At 44.8% G+C, this 17733-nt stretch overlaps 1 protein-coding gene across 7 annotated transcripts in view; it reads left to right on the plus strand.

Moving 5' to 3' along the window:
* anks1b (ankyrin repeat and sterile alpha motif domain containing 1B) overlaps positions 1–17733 on the plus strand; it is a 114630-nt gene that overhangs the window by 59379 nt on the left and 37518 nt on the right. For all 7 annotated transcript variants that reach the window (XM_037460209.2, XM_037460207.2, XM_037460206.2 and 4 more), the window contains 2 exons: positions 1165–1301; positions 6433–6631. In XM_037460209.2, the coding sequence (XP_037316106.2) occupies positions 1165–1301; positions 6433–6631 (336 nt within the window). The remainder of the gene's footprint in view (positions 1–1164; positions 1302–6432; positions 6632–17733) is intronic.

Below are 17733 nucleotides of genomic sequence, written 5' to 3' on the forward strand. Positions count from 1 at the left end.
GTGGAAAATTCTGATGCAGATGCTGCTAATGTTCCACCACCAGCATGACGGAGCGGAATGAATTGAAACAGATGGTTATTGTATCAGGGGAAAATATAATTCAGTTTTTTTGGGCTTCATTTTTAGCAATTAAAAGTGGTTTCTAGACTGTCGGGGGTGTGTTAAAATGTGCTTCTCGGGGCACGCATCTCAGCAAAGCGTCTCCTGCCTCTCCCCCCCTGTGGTGCACTGTGTTGCTAATGTCTTCTTTTGATTACACGTTGCTTTCTTATTGCTGTGTTTTGTTGAAGGCATTCGTTCTCGTCTTCCAATGACTGTGCACTTATTGAACTGTTCAAACCCTTGGCGAGCGCCAACAAAGACCAGGGTGATGTTTGCCAGCCATCAGCAGGCTGTAATGATGAGACAAAGCGCCAGGCGTCTCTCCTCCAGGACGCAGCGACCCACGCGTCATCAGAAAAGTCATTAACCGAGTTGTCTGCTTGATGTTTTCTCAAGTAGAAACTTTTGTTTGGGTGTTTTTCCCATTTCCTAAATGGAGTATTTTGTGAAGCAGTATTTCCTCGTGTGCGTTTTCTGTCTCTAATTCCTGGTTCATGCCTCTAAATCTGGCGCATTCTCCTGAATGCAAATTCTCCGAACACCTGGTGTTAGTTTCTCCAAATTCAAGTCAAAAAAGAAAATGAGACTGATTGCAATTTTGGGGGGTCATAGGTCACCGTGACCTCACAAAGCCTGCTCCACTTGCAGGCTTCATTTTTTCTTAGAATGTAGATCCTCCTTCGGATAGATCCTGGCAAAATTAAACGTAAATGACCAAAAACTCAAATCATTATTTTTTTCATTATCCCAAAACATCATGAGCCACCTCCGATTCTCCCCTCGGTGTGGCTTTGTTCTTTTGGATTAGCTGAGGGAGATTTTTGGATTCACATTCACGTATTTAAGCAACACTCTGCAGTTCTGTTTCTGCCGGTGACTCACTCTAATTGGACGAAATGCACTCTCCATCTTCTTCTTCTCCTTCTTCTGTCAAGTGATCACATGCTGGTGGAGATGATGTGCGACGCTATAATGTTCATAATAAAAATAAATTAAAAAAACAAGAGAAAACAACAAATCTCTCTCTCTCTCTCTCTCTCTCTCTCTCTATCTCTCTCCAAGGTGCCCTGTCCTGTGTGACTGTGAGTAAGGGGGAGCCCGGTAACCATGGCGACTGTTCGACGGGACCCACTCCAGACTGCTCCCCCCCGTCCCCCGACACGGCCCTGAAGAACATTGAGAGAGTCATCCGCCCACAGGTGAACACACACACACACACACACTAATGAATGTGTTTGAGAGGCACCTGATGCATTATTGAACATGACACTATCCAACTACAAGTAGCTTTAACACCTACACACGCACAATGGTAAACATCTCGATGTGTTTCTCCCTCTGATGGCTTCATTTCGTCTGTCATGGTGAATTAGAGTTAATAGTATCTCCAATTTAAATATGTCGTAATACCCTTTCCCAACTTTTTCAAATACATTAACTAATTGTTTTTACAAAAAAAAAATTGTGACACCATTTCTGAATGCTTAACTGCCAGAAACTTTTATTTCATTAGTGGAGGACAACTTTCTGTATATTATGTAGGTGTATTTTTAACTAGACATTGATTACGTGGAGCAAACAGCATATATGGTGATCTGAATTGAGAAGCCAAATCCAACAGACTGTCAAAGTTCAGTGAAGCTACTGCTGAGATCAAAATAGAAAAATCACTTTGCATATCAAATAAATATGCATTTAATCTTCCTCAGCGTCCTCAATCAGAAACTAAAGTTTGTTAAGAAAACTCTGCTTGTGCAATCTTGTACAACAACAACAACAACAGAGCCGATTAATAATGTGCCACTGATCAGGGATACTTCCAATCAGCATTCAGAAATTCAAATGCAACTTTAAATCATCCTCATTAGCGAAGAGGGATTCATTTAGCACCCCCCCCCCCCCCGTCTGTCAACATGAAGCTCCGGTGTAAAGGTTTGGCACGTATTGTTTATCCTAAACTTATTCTTCTTTTTCAAGAATAGAAGTGATTTCTCCTTATTCTAAATAAGACACAACTTTTCCCCATTGATACAAAACCCTGTTTTTCGTCCTCACAAAGAGCCGAAAATGACAAATCCCTAAATTCCACCGGACCCTGAATTTTCACCTCAACATGTTCCTTGTTTCCTCTTCTCACTCCTCACTTCCTGGCCCCCTTCCGTGGCATCTCACTAACTACACTAGCTAATGTGCGCGGGGGGGATCACATGCGGAGCCGCTCAGCCCGAAGCGCAAATAATCACCCGGAGTTCAGAATCCTAATTAATTCTCTGGAATTAATTTCATTTCATTTAAGTTTCATCACTTCATCGCGTACGTCCAACACACACACACACACACACACACACACACACACACACACACAAGGGCTGGGGGGACGGCGTTGTTATTGCGATAGGGAGAGGGTTTGCATCCGGAGTATGGATTTAATTTAGCGGTGGTTTGTAAAGGTGGCGATGCGGCGTAACTCCCTATTGAGTCGTATCTAGAAATAGATCAGTGGCCTTGGACAAAATAGAATGATTCATTTGATTTCCTTTTTGGGACCAAGATATTAAAAGAAACATCCGCGTTCACTACGCACGCTTTTGTTTTCATTTCTTCATCTAATACTCATTTGCCTTTTTTCCAGTTGAGTGTTATTCCCTTATCATCTGCTCGTATTACATAGGTCATTTTGAATAAGGTTGTTGAATAAGTGTCTAAAGTCTAAAGAGGACTAGTTTCATACTTTGTCTTTCACATTTAAAGTGTCATCTTTTCACTTTTTAACATACATTTTGAACATTTATTAAAGTATCTATCTAAATTTGCGAAACAAAAGCATGATTTTAAAAACGTTTGACGTTCATATCATAGCAATTATTTAGAACTTAGTCATTTGACAGTTTAATTAATCTTTCTTTAAGAGACGGGACACACAAGTAGTCTTGTATTCCCGGCATTTGGCATCATTCTCTTTGAATGGAGCCAACACCATCTTTTAAAGCCTGTTGTGTGACTTTGTTGCATCCCTCTGACGAGGCCCCCCCGAGGCCGCTGCTGTGGATCAAAACGTGTAATTCTGCTGCTTAAATCCGGGCTTTTGGAATGTAATTATTCACCCGAACCCGAAAAGCACGCCATCGCTGCAGAGAGCACGCCGGGGAGGTCCACCCAGAGTGGGCTCAGGGTTTCGCTTGTTCATTTATTTTTAATTCATTCATCGCCGGCATCTCGTCTTCAGACTGTCAGCCCGGACACGCTTTGATCTCCGCGATCACGCAGGGAGGGAATAATCAAACGGATCCAAACAGACAGAAAGAGGAAGAAGAAGAACTGAGGAGCTTCCCGACCCCCCCAAACGGCACCACTTATTCTGTTGATTCCCCCCCCCTCTCCCCCCCCCAAATCGGCGGTCAGAGTGCTCTCAAGGGAACGTCGACCTCAAGCAAACCCAGTTGTTTCGTCTCGTTCAGATGGTTTGTTTTGACCGACGCGGATCTGGTGAACTTCGGGGTGATGTGTGTAATTTTAACGTCGGCCTTTGGAGTGATTTTGAGACGACGGCGTAATTATAGTCATCGAATTGAGACAGATCACAAAAAAAAGGCTCCAGATATCTCTCCCTCTCTCTTATATATATATAAATATGACTGAAATACACATGACCGCGTTTGGAGGTATTTATATGAAATCATTGAATTCCTAATCTATATTAGTAATATATTGCGATGGGAAAAAGGTGTATCACGCTGCTGTTGGATAAGCGTCATTCCTCAGCTTTTAACTGTAGCCCCATTGGAGGAAGCAGGGAGCGCGGAGACAAATCACTAATCACTTTAGCATTTAGAGCTCATTAATCCCATCAATCCTTTGGCTTTTGGGGTTTGCGCTGAACACACACACACACACACACACACACACACACACACACTCCATGATCCCACACTGCCAGTGTTGCTGCAGCCAGTTAATATTCGCTCGGATCTGTGCGTGATTACGCGGGCGCAATATGACAGCGTTTGTAGCAGCTCTTTTATTAGACTGCGACTCTCGTACTGCAGGCTGCCGCCACACACACACACACACACACACACACACACACACACACACACACACACACAGTGGACAAAAGGATCCATTTTTCTCTTCTCTTCTCTTCTCTCTCTCTCACGGCGTTCCATCTGGAGGTTTCTGCGACCACCCGGAGACCTTTGGTGGCTTTGGCAGGCCGCAGAATGCCAGCAAGGCCCCAGACGAGAGACCTCGGCCGTCCCCACGGCTAATTGAACCGACTCTGGGGTTAAAAGCTTTCCTCCGGGAGGTGCACAAAACATGTCAGCCGCTTCCCGGTGTTTGCCCCTGGCATTGGGAGGATCATTGGTGAAGCATTTTGATGATCTCCGTAAATCATGAAGTTCACGCACCTCTTTAGCTCTTACTCCGCACTGCATCGCAGACGTGTGCCTTTCGGCAGGGGAAAACAAAAATCCTACTTTATGGCAGATTAAGAATTAATTTTATGCTGGAACAATGATATTCATGCAATCCGACTCCAGTGAAAGGAACTGAATTCAGCACGTAGACAACCTGAAAGAGTTTGGCTTTAGGGGAAAATGAAAATAGTTTGGGATGTTCACTGCTTGTTTGTTTCCGTACTCTTGAGCTTCTTATTCGCCCCCTGCTGTCCATGGGTCATGTGCTCTGCCATTCTCGAGTTTCTGTTTAGTGACTTTGTGCGAACGTGCTAAGCTCCCCGCGCAAAGACCAAATAATGGAAAAAGAAGTCCCAACACTTCCTACAGGAGATATGTTCCGTGCTCCATTATCAGCAGTTAACTCACAATGATAACTATAAACCATTTTCCTAATTACATTTTGATGCTAAATTACCAAACTCGTGAGCCTGTGACTTTATTTTATGGAAAAAGCACAGTTTTGTATAAATAACGGCTCTGTGTTGCCATTGACATAAATTGGGTTGTTTAGCATCGCTGTGATGGTTAGAGCAACACATTCTGCTTCTTGTCAAGTTTTATTCATCAACACTGAACGCTCTCGTCTCACAGGCCCACGCGGCCGACCTTCTTAATCACGACCGTCGATAACGGTGATTGATTTTGTTGTTGGTTGTAATTCGGCACACAACGAAATGAGCACCTCCCAACACCCGCGAGCAAACGTAAGCTGTCGGAGGAGACGTAATAGACTTTTTAAGCTAATGGAGGTGTCATTTATTAGGGCCTACACACGCACACGTGTGTCTCCCCCCCCCCCCCCCTCCCGGGGGAAGCTGTCTTTTTGCTTTGATCGAGCGTGTTTGTGTGTCTCTGCTCATTAATCCCCTTCCAATCCGCCGCGGCGTGTTCATTAGCTCGCTGCCCGGGTGCATTGTTAGCGTGTTAGCGCTAAACCCTGAGCCGCACAGCTACGCCGCGTTTGCATTTCCTGTCGTGTGTATATTCCAATGTGTGTGTGCGCGCGTGTTGCCTTCATTTCACGAGAGGATCAGCGACCCCCCACACACCCAAGTCGGCCCCCTCGTGTCTTTACACTAAATATGAAGTGACGCCCACCACCCGATTCTCTTAGCTCAGCTCAAAAATTCCAGAGTTATGGGGTGAGGGGTACCTCTGTTCCACCTAAATACAAAATGTTATTCCCCCTTTCTGCTGTTTTCATTGTCTTTCGACCCATTGTATCTTTCTCGTGTTTTTCATGGCCTTCTTCTGGCTCATGCTCGACCCCCCCCCCCCCCCCCCCCACCCACCCACCCGTCTCTTGCACTTGTTCCGCTCTTGTTTTTTTCACCTCAGCTCGGCGCAGTCAATTTTTAAGACCCTTCGGGGCCCGATTCGAGTGCAGCAAAGTGGAAAGGAGCCTCCCCCTCGTGCTTTCATTTCCACTCGTGACCCGTCCAATCCCACCCTCCCCCCCCCCCCCCCCCCCCAACCCCCATCCCGTCGTCACGCTTTCTCCCGCGGCGCGGCAATTGTGACGTGTGAGGATCTCATGAAGGTGTTCCTGTCATGGCTCTCGACGTTCCAGGCAGGTTATTTCGCCTCCACGGTCCAACGTGTCGATTCACTTTCCCCCACAAGTTCTGACTTGCTCGCTCAAACACACACACACACACGCGTGGTGACATCACGCAAAGAGTGTCAATATGCATTAGTCTGCTTTTGTGAGTGTCTTCTATTAATAAATGGAACAAATAAACCCAATATGAACTCGTATGAAAGACAAGAAAGACAAACTAGAATCATTTTATCATATTATTAAACACAGTAGTTTAGTTGCTAGGTCCTCATCTATTTGACCGCGTGCTTCTGCCGTCTTTGTCTCCAGCCCAAGCAGCGCACCTCGCTGTCCTCGTCCCTGGACGTCCAGAGGCCGGTCAACCACAGCTGCGAGCCCAGCGAGGTGAGCTCCTCCCTGGGCTACGCCAGCTTCAGCACCAGCCCCCCCGCCAGCCCGCCGCTCAGCCCCAACCAGGAGGACTCGGCGGGCTCCGACGACGACGGCGGCGGCGACTGTCCGCTCACGGGTAAGGGACGCGTTATTAATGGAGCCCGACTTTGTCAATTTAGAATTTAGAATAATTCTACATGTTGCTGTTTGATGGTGGTAGAAGTGACGTGGTGAATACCGGGGCTGGTAAAAACTATAACTGGTATGCTAACTGCTAGCAGTGAACACTAGCAATGCTAGTCAAAACAGCCTTGGTTAATTTCTTTGTTAACCAACAGCAACATATTATTGTATTAAAATGAAAATATAGTTACTTTTAAAAGAATATGGGACTTTTAAAAGCCTTCTTGAGGTGAAAATGTTCCTTATCTAACATATTGGTTAGTGTTAGGAGGCCAATGAGCACTTTTCTTTCAGAGGAAAATAAGGACTCTGCAAAAGATGCTCCATTAGTCCTGCTGGGATTGTCGGACCAGATGAAACACTAACTCTGGTTGGAAGACCTCCCCCGCTGAGTTTGGCACTTCCTCCTCCAAAAGGAACATTCCGTGTAATATTGAGATGTTTCATCTCAAGGATTTTAAATTAGGGCAGCTGTCTGCTCGCTGAGAGGCGGCGATATTTCACTACAGAAATACATCGGCTTGCAACAGAACCGTATCGTAATGAAATGTCATGTATTGACTCTTCCACTCTTTGTCTCCATGGACCTTTTTGTGTCACTCTCCCAGTCCCTCGCCTCATCCGTTACCATGACGACGAGATTGGTTGTTGTCATGGCAAAGTGGCGACTTGGTGGTAGTTGGCTTTCCCCTCTAACCTGGGTTTAGCCCAAATGCTATCTTGGGAGGCTGTGTGTGTGTGTGTGTGTGTGTGTGTGTGTGTGTGTGTGTGTGTGTGTGTGTGTGTGTGTGTGCGTGTTCCAGCAGAAGTTCAGAGCCACACTTAGACTTTGCCCCCAACATAAAACACATAATTATCAATCCACAAGTGACAAAAAAAAAACCTGAATGAGACGTCTTCCTCCACTATTCTCATTGAAGCGTTGCCATGGCATCTATTGAACAGGAATGTGTTATCTCCCTTCTCAGACCTCCATAACGAGTCGTGGGCCTTTCACTGATGTCAGACTGACGGAGGCTGAGGAGCAGTTATTGATCTCAGTGCTGAAAGGCCTTGTTTTGACTTTCAACACAATTATCTTAGAAAATAATAAAAGCCAGGTTTGAGAGTGTGAATGAATTACATGACATCAGCGCTACGATTACTCCAATGAATTGTAACAATTGCGGAGGTCGTCTATGATACGAGTCATGTCGGGGTTTTGAGAAGTTAAAAGTTACCGACCATATTTTGGAAAACAGAAGTCATCACATTAGCCCCACCCACATTTCCCTGTGATTTTTTTGTAATTATTTTGTTATTATGAATGAACGTTTGAGAGCCTTTTTGTTCACGGGGCTCGTCTTGCTGCACCTGGAGCATAGCTGTTTTTATTTGTATTACTTTTTATATATTCCCACACAGCAACTGTTACAGACATCCAAACAAAACTTTTTTCTAGCGGACATCACATAGTGAGGAGCTGAAATTGAAATTTTTGCCATTCAAATTTGAATTGAAGCCCAAAAACATATGTTTCAGTATTTTATTACTAATCAGTAACTGTTCATTACATCATCATTAAATTGTTGTATTTGGATTTTTAATCTAAATTTTAACGTCTTCATTGTAGTTTCAACATAAGACGTTCTGACCAGCCTCCTCTGGCAGTAATTGTCTTATTTAACTCAAATTCTGTACACTGCAACATATAAAAATATATCATATTTATTTGTGTGAGCAAAATCGTGGTCTCATCTCGTGGAGATTTAGACGTTGAAGCACTGGGGGGAGATACGATGTCCTCTGATCCCGTCTGTTGATTTAAAGAAACATTCAGATGGAATCTCTCTGTCTCTACTTTGCTCGTCTCACTGAAAGCCCCAAAACCACCATTTATTTTTCCAATAAATTTGTTCCTCTTATTTCCTCCTCCTCCTCCTCCTCCTCCTCCTGCTACTCTGCTCATCACTCCGACTCTCTTTACTTATTAGCTTATAAGGCCCATTGTGTGGTTGCCATGGTAACGAGTGGCTTACAGACAGATAGAGGGAGACAGGGGATGAGAGAAGGAGGGAGTGTGTGTGTGTGTGTACACACACATACATATATATATATATATATATATATATATATATATATATGTATGTATGTATGTATGTATGTATGTATGTATGTATGTATGTATGTATGTATGTATGTATGTATGTATGTATGTATGTATGTATGTATGTATGTATGTATGTATGTATGTATGTGTGTGTGTGTGTGTATATATGGATACAACAGGCAAAGAGTCACAGAATTCAAAGCATGGCAGTGAAAAAGAGTGTGGGTGAGGGAGGGTGGGGGAGTGGGAGATGGCGCGGTGGTGGTGGGGGGGTGATGAACAAAAATCTGAAAGATGGAGGGAATGCAACATGAGATTTAAGGGGGTTGGAGAGCGAAAATGAGGACAACAAAGTGAAGGGAACACTTTTTTTTTTCTTTTTTTCGCTCGCACTCCATAAAAGGTCCTTGCTTCCTTCCTTTCTTCCTTCCTTCCTTCCTTCTTGTCAACATTTGCCCCCCTCTCTTTTTCTCTCTCTCTCTCTCTCTCTCTCTCTCTCTCTCTCTCTCTCTCTCTCTCTCTCTCTCTCATTGAACGCCAACCAACATTTATACAACAAATGTCCGGCCCTGCAGCGCAGTACGCAGGTGTCAGCCACCTGCGTGGGCAGTTGGATGAAAAGGCGGCCTATTTATAACCTGATCCTTCGCCGCCGCTGCTGCTGCTGCTGCTGCAGAGCTGCAGAGCTGCGGTTTACGTAACGTTGGACATTGCTGGAGAAGATATTCCCTCGGCGCAGAGTGAAATGCGGCGCTCGCGTCAAAGCGACGCAGCTGCAGACGCGCTCTTCCTCCGCAGAGCCCACTGCGGCATGTCAGCAACGAACAAGTGTGTGTTTACACAACTTCACAGCTTCTTCTCTCAGAGCAACATCTGTCTGTCTCTTTTGGCTTTTTTTGTGTGCAGAGATGACATCTAAAGCTGCACAGTAATTACTATGATTTCCTTTTTAATAAGCGATGGGTCCGTTGAATAACTGTTATCTGATGGCGCTTGCTAATTAAAGTAAAATAGCTTTTCAGCTTTGGACTCTTTGTTCTTTTTTTTTCAAACCTTTTTTATTCTTTATATTGTTTTTAGAAATAGCAGGCAGTTTTTTTTATTCATACACCCCATTTTTTCAGCAGGCAAACGTGATCAAGTGTCACCATCACTGATTCAACCGCAGCGTTGAGCAGGAAAACTCACTTTAAGTATTCAAACCGAACACACGCTGTGTTTCGCTCCTCCCGCCAACGGGCCGTGAAATGGCGCCGCGATCGGCCGCCGCGTTAAGAGTTTAAAAGTCGGTTAAACCCTCCCCCAAAACCTGCTCCTGTCCTCTTCCAACGCTTCGCCTGCAAACTCGACCCCCAGAGCTTGGTCACGTGCACTTCTGTCGTCCGGCTGTGACCAAACCGCTGGGTCAGGTTCAAAGCCAGCGGCGCGTTAATGGAATACTCGCACGCACGCACACACACACACACACACACACACACACACACACACACACAGTCGTATAGGCAAGCTGTCTTTGTCATACATTTTACATTTCATGTCTGGGCCAATTTAACATTAAAGTTGAATGAAATTGATGAAATGAACTTATCATTAGTGCCCAATGATACTGTCCCTTTTTATTATTACTGCCCATGATTAATTATAGTCATTGCCTAACAGAGTGTGTGAATAGCAACAAAAAAAAAAACCCTGTAGATGGCTCTCCTCTTGAATGTGCTTTACGTTTGTATCCAACACACATACACACGTCTTTGTAATCCAACAGAAAGCAACACATGTGTCTTTGGTGTGGAATCACTTTGTCTGGATCACTCTTTCCTACGTCAGCGGCGGGCGGGAGCAACACCTCCCTGACACCTTGTCGGCGCGTCGTCTTGCGCCTCGAGACTTTTGCCGTTTCTCCGTAGTAGAATGTCCTCTGCAAACTGCCCCTCGGAGACGCAGCTCTAATTAACACCGTCGTGATGGGAGAGGGACAGATGTGATCACACGTGCCGCGTGCTCATTTGTTCTTCACCTCGGGGCGATTGTGATCACACGCCGGGTCACGATCGAAAGGCTTTGTTTTCGGCGCGTTTGATTCGACTTGCTCTGCTTCACGATGTGTCCCACTTTGCGGGCGGTGCTTTTACTACTCGGGGCTGATTGGTTGATGCTGAAATGCTAAAAACGCGCGACACAGTCGGCATCGTCCTTGTGACCCCCCAACCCTCGGGCCTCACGTGGCCGCAGGCGACCCGGTGAGTCATGTGTGGAAGCTCCGAACACACACAAAAACAGGCTCAGGCTGGGAGACACGCGTCCCGCCGTTAGTCCCCTTCAGCGCCACCGACGGGGAGAATGAAGAGCCCCCTGATTGGAGAGGATAGAGTGCAGAGTTAACAGGGCAAAGACTTCACAGGCGAAGACGACGACTCCGGGGCGTTTCGTCCTCGACAAAGACTAATGTGACCCGACTCAAATCCGACCTGCATACACATGTTCTGTTCATCCAGGGGTGGATGGTACGACTGCTACACACACACACACAGAGTGCATCAGCGGTGACCTCATACTATATTACTGTCTCTCACACACACACATTTAATATCAATGACGCTCGTGAGACGCCTCCGTCACTGCTGACTCGGGTAGAATTGAATAATGGGTTACCGCGGGAGACGAGCCGGTTGCCGTGGCAATGTGCTCTGCGTACTTGAACGGGATGGGTGGCCCCTTTGAGCCTGCAGGACGGGTTCACGCCAGCAGGCTCTCTTTCTCTCTCTCGCTCTCTCTCTCTCTCTCTCTCTCTCTCTCTCTCTGCCTCCCACGCAGGTGAGGCACCTGTGCGTTGTGACATTAGCGCTGCTGTCTCCGTTTTTATGGAACCCACCTTTCCCCAGTGCTTCATATGAGTTTCATGACCTTAGCCGATGATTGTGACCTTTTTTTTGAAGGCAGCACTTTTTTACGGGTCTTGAGTAATTTCCCTCAAATCGACGAACCCAGACTTTGAATGTTTCCCCGTCGTGGTGAATCCGAGCGTTTGTGAAATTAGCCCCGGCGCTAACCCGGTGCTAGCTCAGCGCCCGAGGCTTCAGGGCGCTGATAGTGATTTTATCCAGGCGCTTAGGGAATAGGGTGCAGTCTTAAATCTCTGGCATAACTGACAGCTCGGATATTACTCCGTAGTTTTTAATAAACCGTCTCAGAGACGGAGAAGCTATCAGATGTTCGGATTGGCCCCCCCCCCCATCCCCATAAAAGCACACAGAGGAGAACGCACTGGTGTATGAGAGATGGTGCGTGAGGTGTTTATCTGTAAAGCACCGGTCAAAAGAAAGGCAAATTCAAAGTCAAGACCGGAGGTCATTAAGAAAATATATTTGGCAATTTAAAGAGACACAAGTGAGAGTTTTAATGCGTAAGGTGCAAGGTGAGAACAAATTAAGGGTGGGATAGAAGATACCAGTGCAGTTTTAACTTTAATAAAATGCAGTGGCAGGCCCGGTTCCAGCTGTGATTTCTGGGTTTTGGCGCATTAAAAACTGATTGCATTTTGGGGCGTCAGCGTTCAGTCTGCTTCGGCTGTCTGGGCGACTTTTTCCAGAGACCCGTGACGGCAGTGTTACAGAAGTCGAGCCCGCTGAAGATGAACACGCAGAAATGTAAAAAAATATATATATATTGCTGCCAAGGGAGGCGGGCGAGGCAGATTAGGCAAACTCCTGCTGACCTCGCTGGAGTCTTCGTTATCACCGAGGTCGTGTTACAGAATGTGCCGGTTTTGGGCTGGAGTCAGATAAGTTTTTTTTTTTTCTATCATTTTAATAGTGTTTTGCCGAGTTTGTGTGGAATTTACAACGTAGACGGAGAACCAAACATCCGTGACGAGTGAGATTTTGTTGGATGCAGTTGCCGCGTGGATCGGATCTCTGCAGCAGATCAGGCTGACATTTAACCTCTGTGTTTCCCTCCCTCCTGTGACCCACTCATTTCTGCAGCTCTCGTTCACTTCTGTCTCTGTGGCCGTCATTCATTGTTCAAGACCCCCCCCCCCCCCCCCCATCCCCCTCCCTTAATGTATCAACATGGATTCACCTCTCAATCTGAGGGCTGTATCTTTTTCATCTTGTTGTGAATTTAAATTTAGTGTGAAGGGCTTCATTTGGAATTGAGATGCCGCTCTGAAATTAAATCTGGCTTGTGGTAAGTGATTGCTTGCGAGGGGGGGGCGGGGGAAATGGAGGTCATTATTTTGGAGTGGCTTCTACGTCACACGTGCACTCGGTGCAAGACATGAGCTGCAACTCAATGCAAAAGAACAAACTCAATCTGAATAGTTTTTAGACAGTTGCATTGCACAAAGAAAAGGGCATTTAATAATGGTAGTTCTGCATGTTAACTCTCATGGCTTATTGCCCCTGGAAGACCTGTTTGCTAGTATTGCGTCCACCAGTGGCCTTCCTGCTATTACAAGATGACGCTTACTGCTGGGAGCATCGCTTCTGACCTCATTCCCTGTTCCCACAAATCAATAAAACATATTGATTTGAGTTTTTTTTTCATTATTGCAAAAACCGTATACAGTACATACCTTATGCTATATACGATATAGTGTACAAGCATCAATACATTACAGTTTTTCTCCATTGCTTTGGCTCAATTCTTGAAACAGAAATTACATTCTCAAAGCTCTTAATGCATTTGGTAAAATAGCCTATATGGTTCAGCACAACTACATAGATCACCTTCAAAAGGTCATATCTCACCCAAAACAGTTAACTCAAGCTTCAAAACCAAATCATTTTCTCATACAAACAGTCAGTGCCCCCAAAATGAAAACTTCCTTCTCGATTGCTATGGCTCATCTATCTCTCGAAAAAACGACATTCTCAAAGCTTTAAATACATTTGCCAAAATAACCTAGATGGTTTAGCAAAACACTATGGCACACCTACAAAAGGTCATATCTCTCCCAAAACAGACAACTCATCAGTCACAACGAATTCCTTTTCTCATACAAACAGTCAGTGCCCCCAAAATGAAAAGTCCTTTTGTCATTGTTTAAACACTGCAGGTCAAAATGTTTAGTTGTTTTGTCACTATGGCAGAGGACCATTGAAATCCCTCATGTCCACCAGTCTTTGCCCAGTCCTTCATTGACAATGGTTACTGTACTGTTTTTTTGGTCTGGCTAACAGAAAAAAATAGGATTTTAGGGTAAGATTAGCCTCCAAGGTTTGACATCACACATTGCACTCATACTACTGGAAATTGTAATTGCAATTATCATTCACAAACATAAAATAACTTCCATACATCAGAGTAAAAAGAAAATATATACAGCATAGTATACTGTAAAATAAACACAGAAACAAAAAACAATGAAAATTATATGCGGCCTACAGTGCTGTAAATAAAGCTGGTTGAAGAATAAATAAAATAAAGTTCTAGTTTCACCTGACTGTCAATTGTTACTTCAATTCAATACTGTGAATTTATCAAATGTTCCAAGGGATTCATATATGGTATTCATGGTATTATGTTCTTGAGTAATTTTGACAATTGAACAGACTATTGTGCATGTGATGACTTATACAATGAAAATACGCTGAGACGTTTTGGAGCGAAAAACAATTAGACTGAGAATCAACAATCAGTTTAGATCAACAAGATCTATTCACTTGGAAATTGTGCTAAATGTAGGCTACATGTACTTAATCATTTGCAAATATGTACTGACACATTGAGATATGTACTTAGACATTTGCAATTTACCCAAATGAATGAGAAATTCAATTCTGTATTGAGAAATTGCCAAGTGGTTTGGAGGTTTGTCCATGTTGTTTTGAGAATGTCATTTCTGTTTCAAAAAATGAGCCAAACCAATGGAGAAAAACTGTAAAGTCTCACACAGCCCCAGTCTCTCAATAGCGTCCCAAAAGCTTCGGTACTCAGTCCCCCCCCCCCCCCCCTTCATCCTCTCTTCAAAGCCTAGCTCTACTTCTCCCCCACTAAATGCATCGCCCTCAACACCCACTGCACCATCAACAACTGGTCACTTAAAGCTCTGCTATTTGAAGCTGCTCTCCAATCCACTGGTTGGTGTTGTTGACTCATGTGTCATTTTTTTCTGCCTTCCCTCGTTGTGTCTGTTGTTACCCCGGAGAAAAAGTCATAATGACTAAAACCACTAGAGGGCGATATCACTTGAACGTAAACACATGTTTTAATGGGGCGCTAATGAAGGGTTTTCCAATCAATACACATTATTGTACAACAGAGAGAGCTCTCAGAGACATGTGAGAGGCCTTTTTACTGACTCAATGTTTTTGTCTTATTACTTATTTCCATTGCTTTAAGAAAATCATTTTCATGGTCAGCCTACTTAGTATGCGGTGTGGAATTGGGACACGGCCGCTGGAGGCATCTCGAACCGCTGGAGTCCCCACGAGGGGTGCATTCCGAGCGTTATTTTCCTCTACGGAGAGACGCACAGCTGAGATGTGTTCTTTTCTCGGCCCGTCACCACGTGCGCGTTCAAACAGGCGGTAGCTTCCAGACTCGGTAAACCATTCACTCGTGATTTATGACCCTTCAGAAGATGAGGGTTGCTCCTCCGCCTGGTGTTGAGACACTCCGGACTACACACACACACACACACACACGCATCACCGCGGTTTGTTTGTGTCGAAGACGAGCATCAGCCGAGCTGCTGCGTGCCGCTACTCGCCGGTGCGTGTGCGGCGTGCGTGTTTTGCGTGCTGGTTTCGCAAGAAACTGGAAGAAACAGGAATGCGCGATGCCGCGATTCAGCTGTTTGTTCGCTGCGTTTCAGACGAAAAGTGGGAGAGGAGTGCTAGGAGTGTGTGTGTGTGTGTACAGTATGAACGTTGGGTTTGAGCTGCACTTGCTTTAAAGGCCAAGGTAAGACACACACACACACACACACACAGACAGAGTCAGGAATGGAGGAATGTATCGCCGGGAGGTTTGTTTGGAGAAATGAACGTTACCTGAAAAAGTTCATGCCGCCACAATGTTTTCCTCCCGATGTTTTGTCTCCATCTCTCCCCGGAGCACACAGCTGTGCCTCTGTTGTTCCTCTCCGTCTAGACAAACACAACAAACACCTGCTGATTCGATTGCTGTGTTTGTCAGCCGTGCACTTTTCCCTCGCTCCCCTGAAGGCTTGAGACACTCAGAACCAAAAAAAAACCCCCACCCAACAAAATAAAAAATGTTGTGGGGAGAGATGCTGGCACTCTGGCTCTCTGTTGCCATAGAAACCATCAGGCTCACCTGTTGCCAACGGTTGTGCGTGTCGGGAAGCGTATCAGACAGTGATATTCTCAACAGGACTGAGAGAGACTCGTATAGGCTGCATAAACTTTAATAGTTTCACTTTTTGATGCGTTCATGGTGCAGTCGAAATGTAGGAATTATTCGTGTCAGTGTGTTTAATTAATCTAAGCTAGAAAGGTGCTACTGACATATTGATTGATAGTCAAACCGTGGAAGGCGACGAAGACGCCAGAGGGCTTCCACCTGGTGAGGAGTAACGATGATGTCGGCCTTTATGGTGCTGGATGACCAGTCGTTAGGACTTTTAAAAACGGTGTTTTCCAACCTTTGAACACAGCCGACCGGGTGCGCTAAAATGGATCCATCCCATTCATAAAAAAACACAACTATCAAATCGCTTATAATTCGAGGATTGTTGATAATGCTTCACCTGCTACTGGCTTTTATCCTCCCTTTGGTGAGAGGTGCTCGAGCGTCTCCCGCTTTTTAATAAAAAAGTCTCTTTCTCTCCACTCGATTACGTTTCATATGGAAATTGGACTGTTGTTGCTGTTCATTTGACTCCATGATTGTGTGTGTGTGTGTGTGTGTGTGTGTGTGTTTGATGCTTATCGTCGGTGAGGCTTGTTTACATGACCCGGTGCTCGACCTTGCCTCCCAGTGACGGGGAATAGACGGAGGGAGTCATGAACTCCACACAGCGTTTTTCTTTTCAGCTGTTCGCAGAGGGCAAAGCGACCGGGCGGAATAATATGTTGCATTAAAAAAACACTCCGACCCAGCGAAGCTTCCTGCTGGTTTCAAGCGCTTTGTTTTGTTTTGGGCCGATGGGGGGGGGGGAAGATGTCATTGAACCTTCTGATGGATTGGAGCCTGCATGAGATCAAAAGACCCGACCAGCTGCTCCGTCCCGTCCAGCCGACCGCTAACCTTTTAAATTAGTGCAGAGCGCGTTGTTTCATCACTGAAAGATATTCTCATGCTGTTCGGCCTGTTGCTTCCTGTTGTGTATGATAATAGGAGCAGACTCTTTAAAGTAGCTCAGGTCGTGGTCGCTATACTGCGACTTAATGCTAAGTTAAAGGTATATATATATATATATATATATTTCTTTGTTTTTACCATGTATCTTGTGTGCACTGTCCACTTTGCCTCCGCAATCCTGTGAATTTCTAATAAGAAATATCTTATGTAACAATAATGTGACCTGAGAAGGAAAATTCTAATATTCTTTTACAATTTTGATTCTTTTCCTTGTAGAACTTATTATAACAACTCTACTGACATTGTTATGTTTAACATGTACTCATTTAAAGTTGTGTTTTTGTCCACTTTTCTCTTTCTGTATGATTTCTTCCACATGCTTTTATCTCTTATGCTCGGTTTATACCTCTACTTATGGATCTCACTCCATACATTTGGTATTTAGTTTTTAGATACAGTGAGTAAGAGACTTCTTTTGAAACTATAAATGAATAAGAATCTGGTGGGAACATGGTGTTATTCCTTTGTCACAGATTCGTCATCGTGCGTTCGAGTGCTGCTCTGGAAAAATCTAATAAATAATCACGATGGATTAAAATAATGCACCTCCCGTCTTGCACATCGCATTACGAGGAATACATAGTGTAAACATGCGAGACAATGCCCCCCCCCCCCGGGGACCTCAGGTGGAAGCT

Source organism: Pungitius pungitius, chromosome 2, assembly GCF_949316345.1.
Source record: "Pungitius pungitius chromosome 2, fPunPun2.1, whole genome shotgun sequence".
NCBI lineage: Eukaryota > Metazoa > Chordata > Actinopteri > Perciformes > Gasterosteidae > Pungitius > Pungitius pungitius.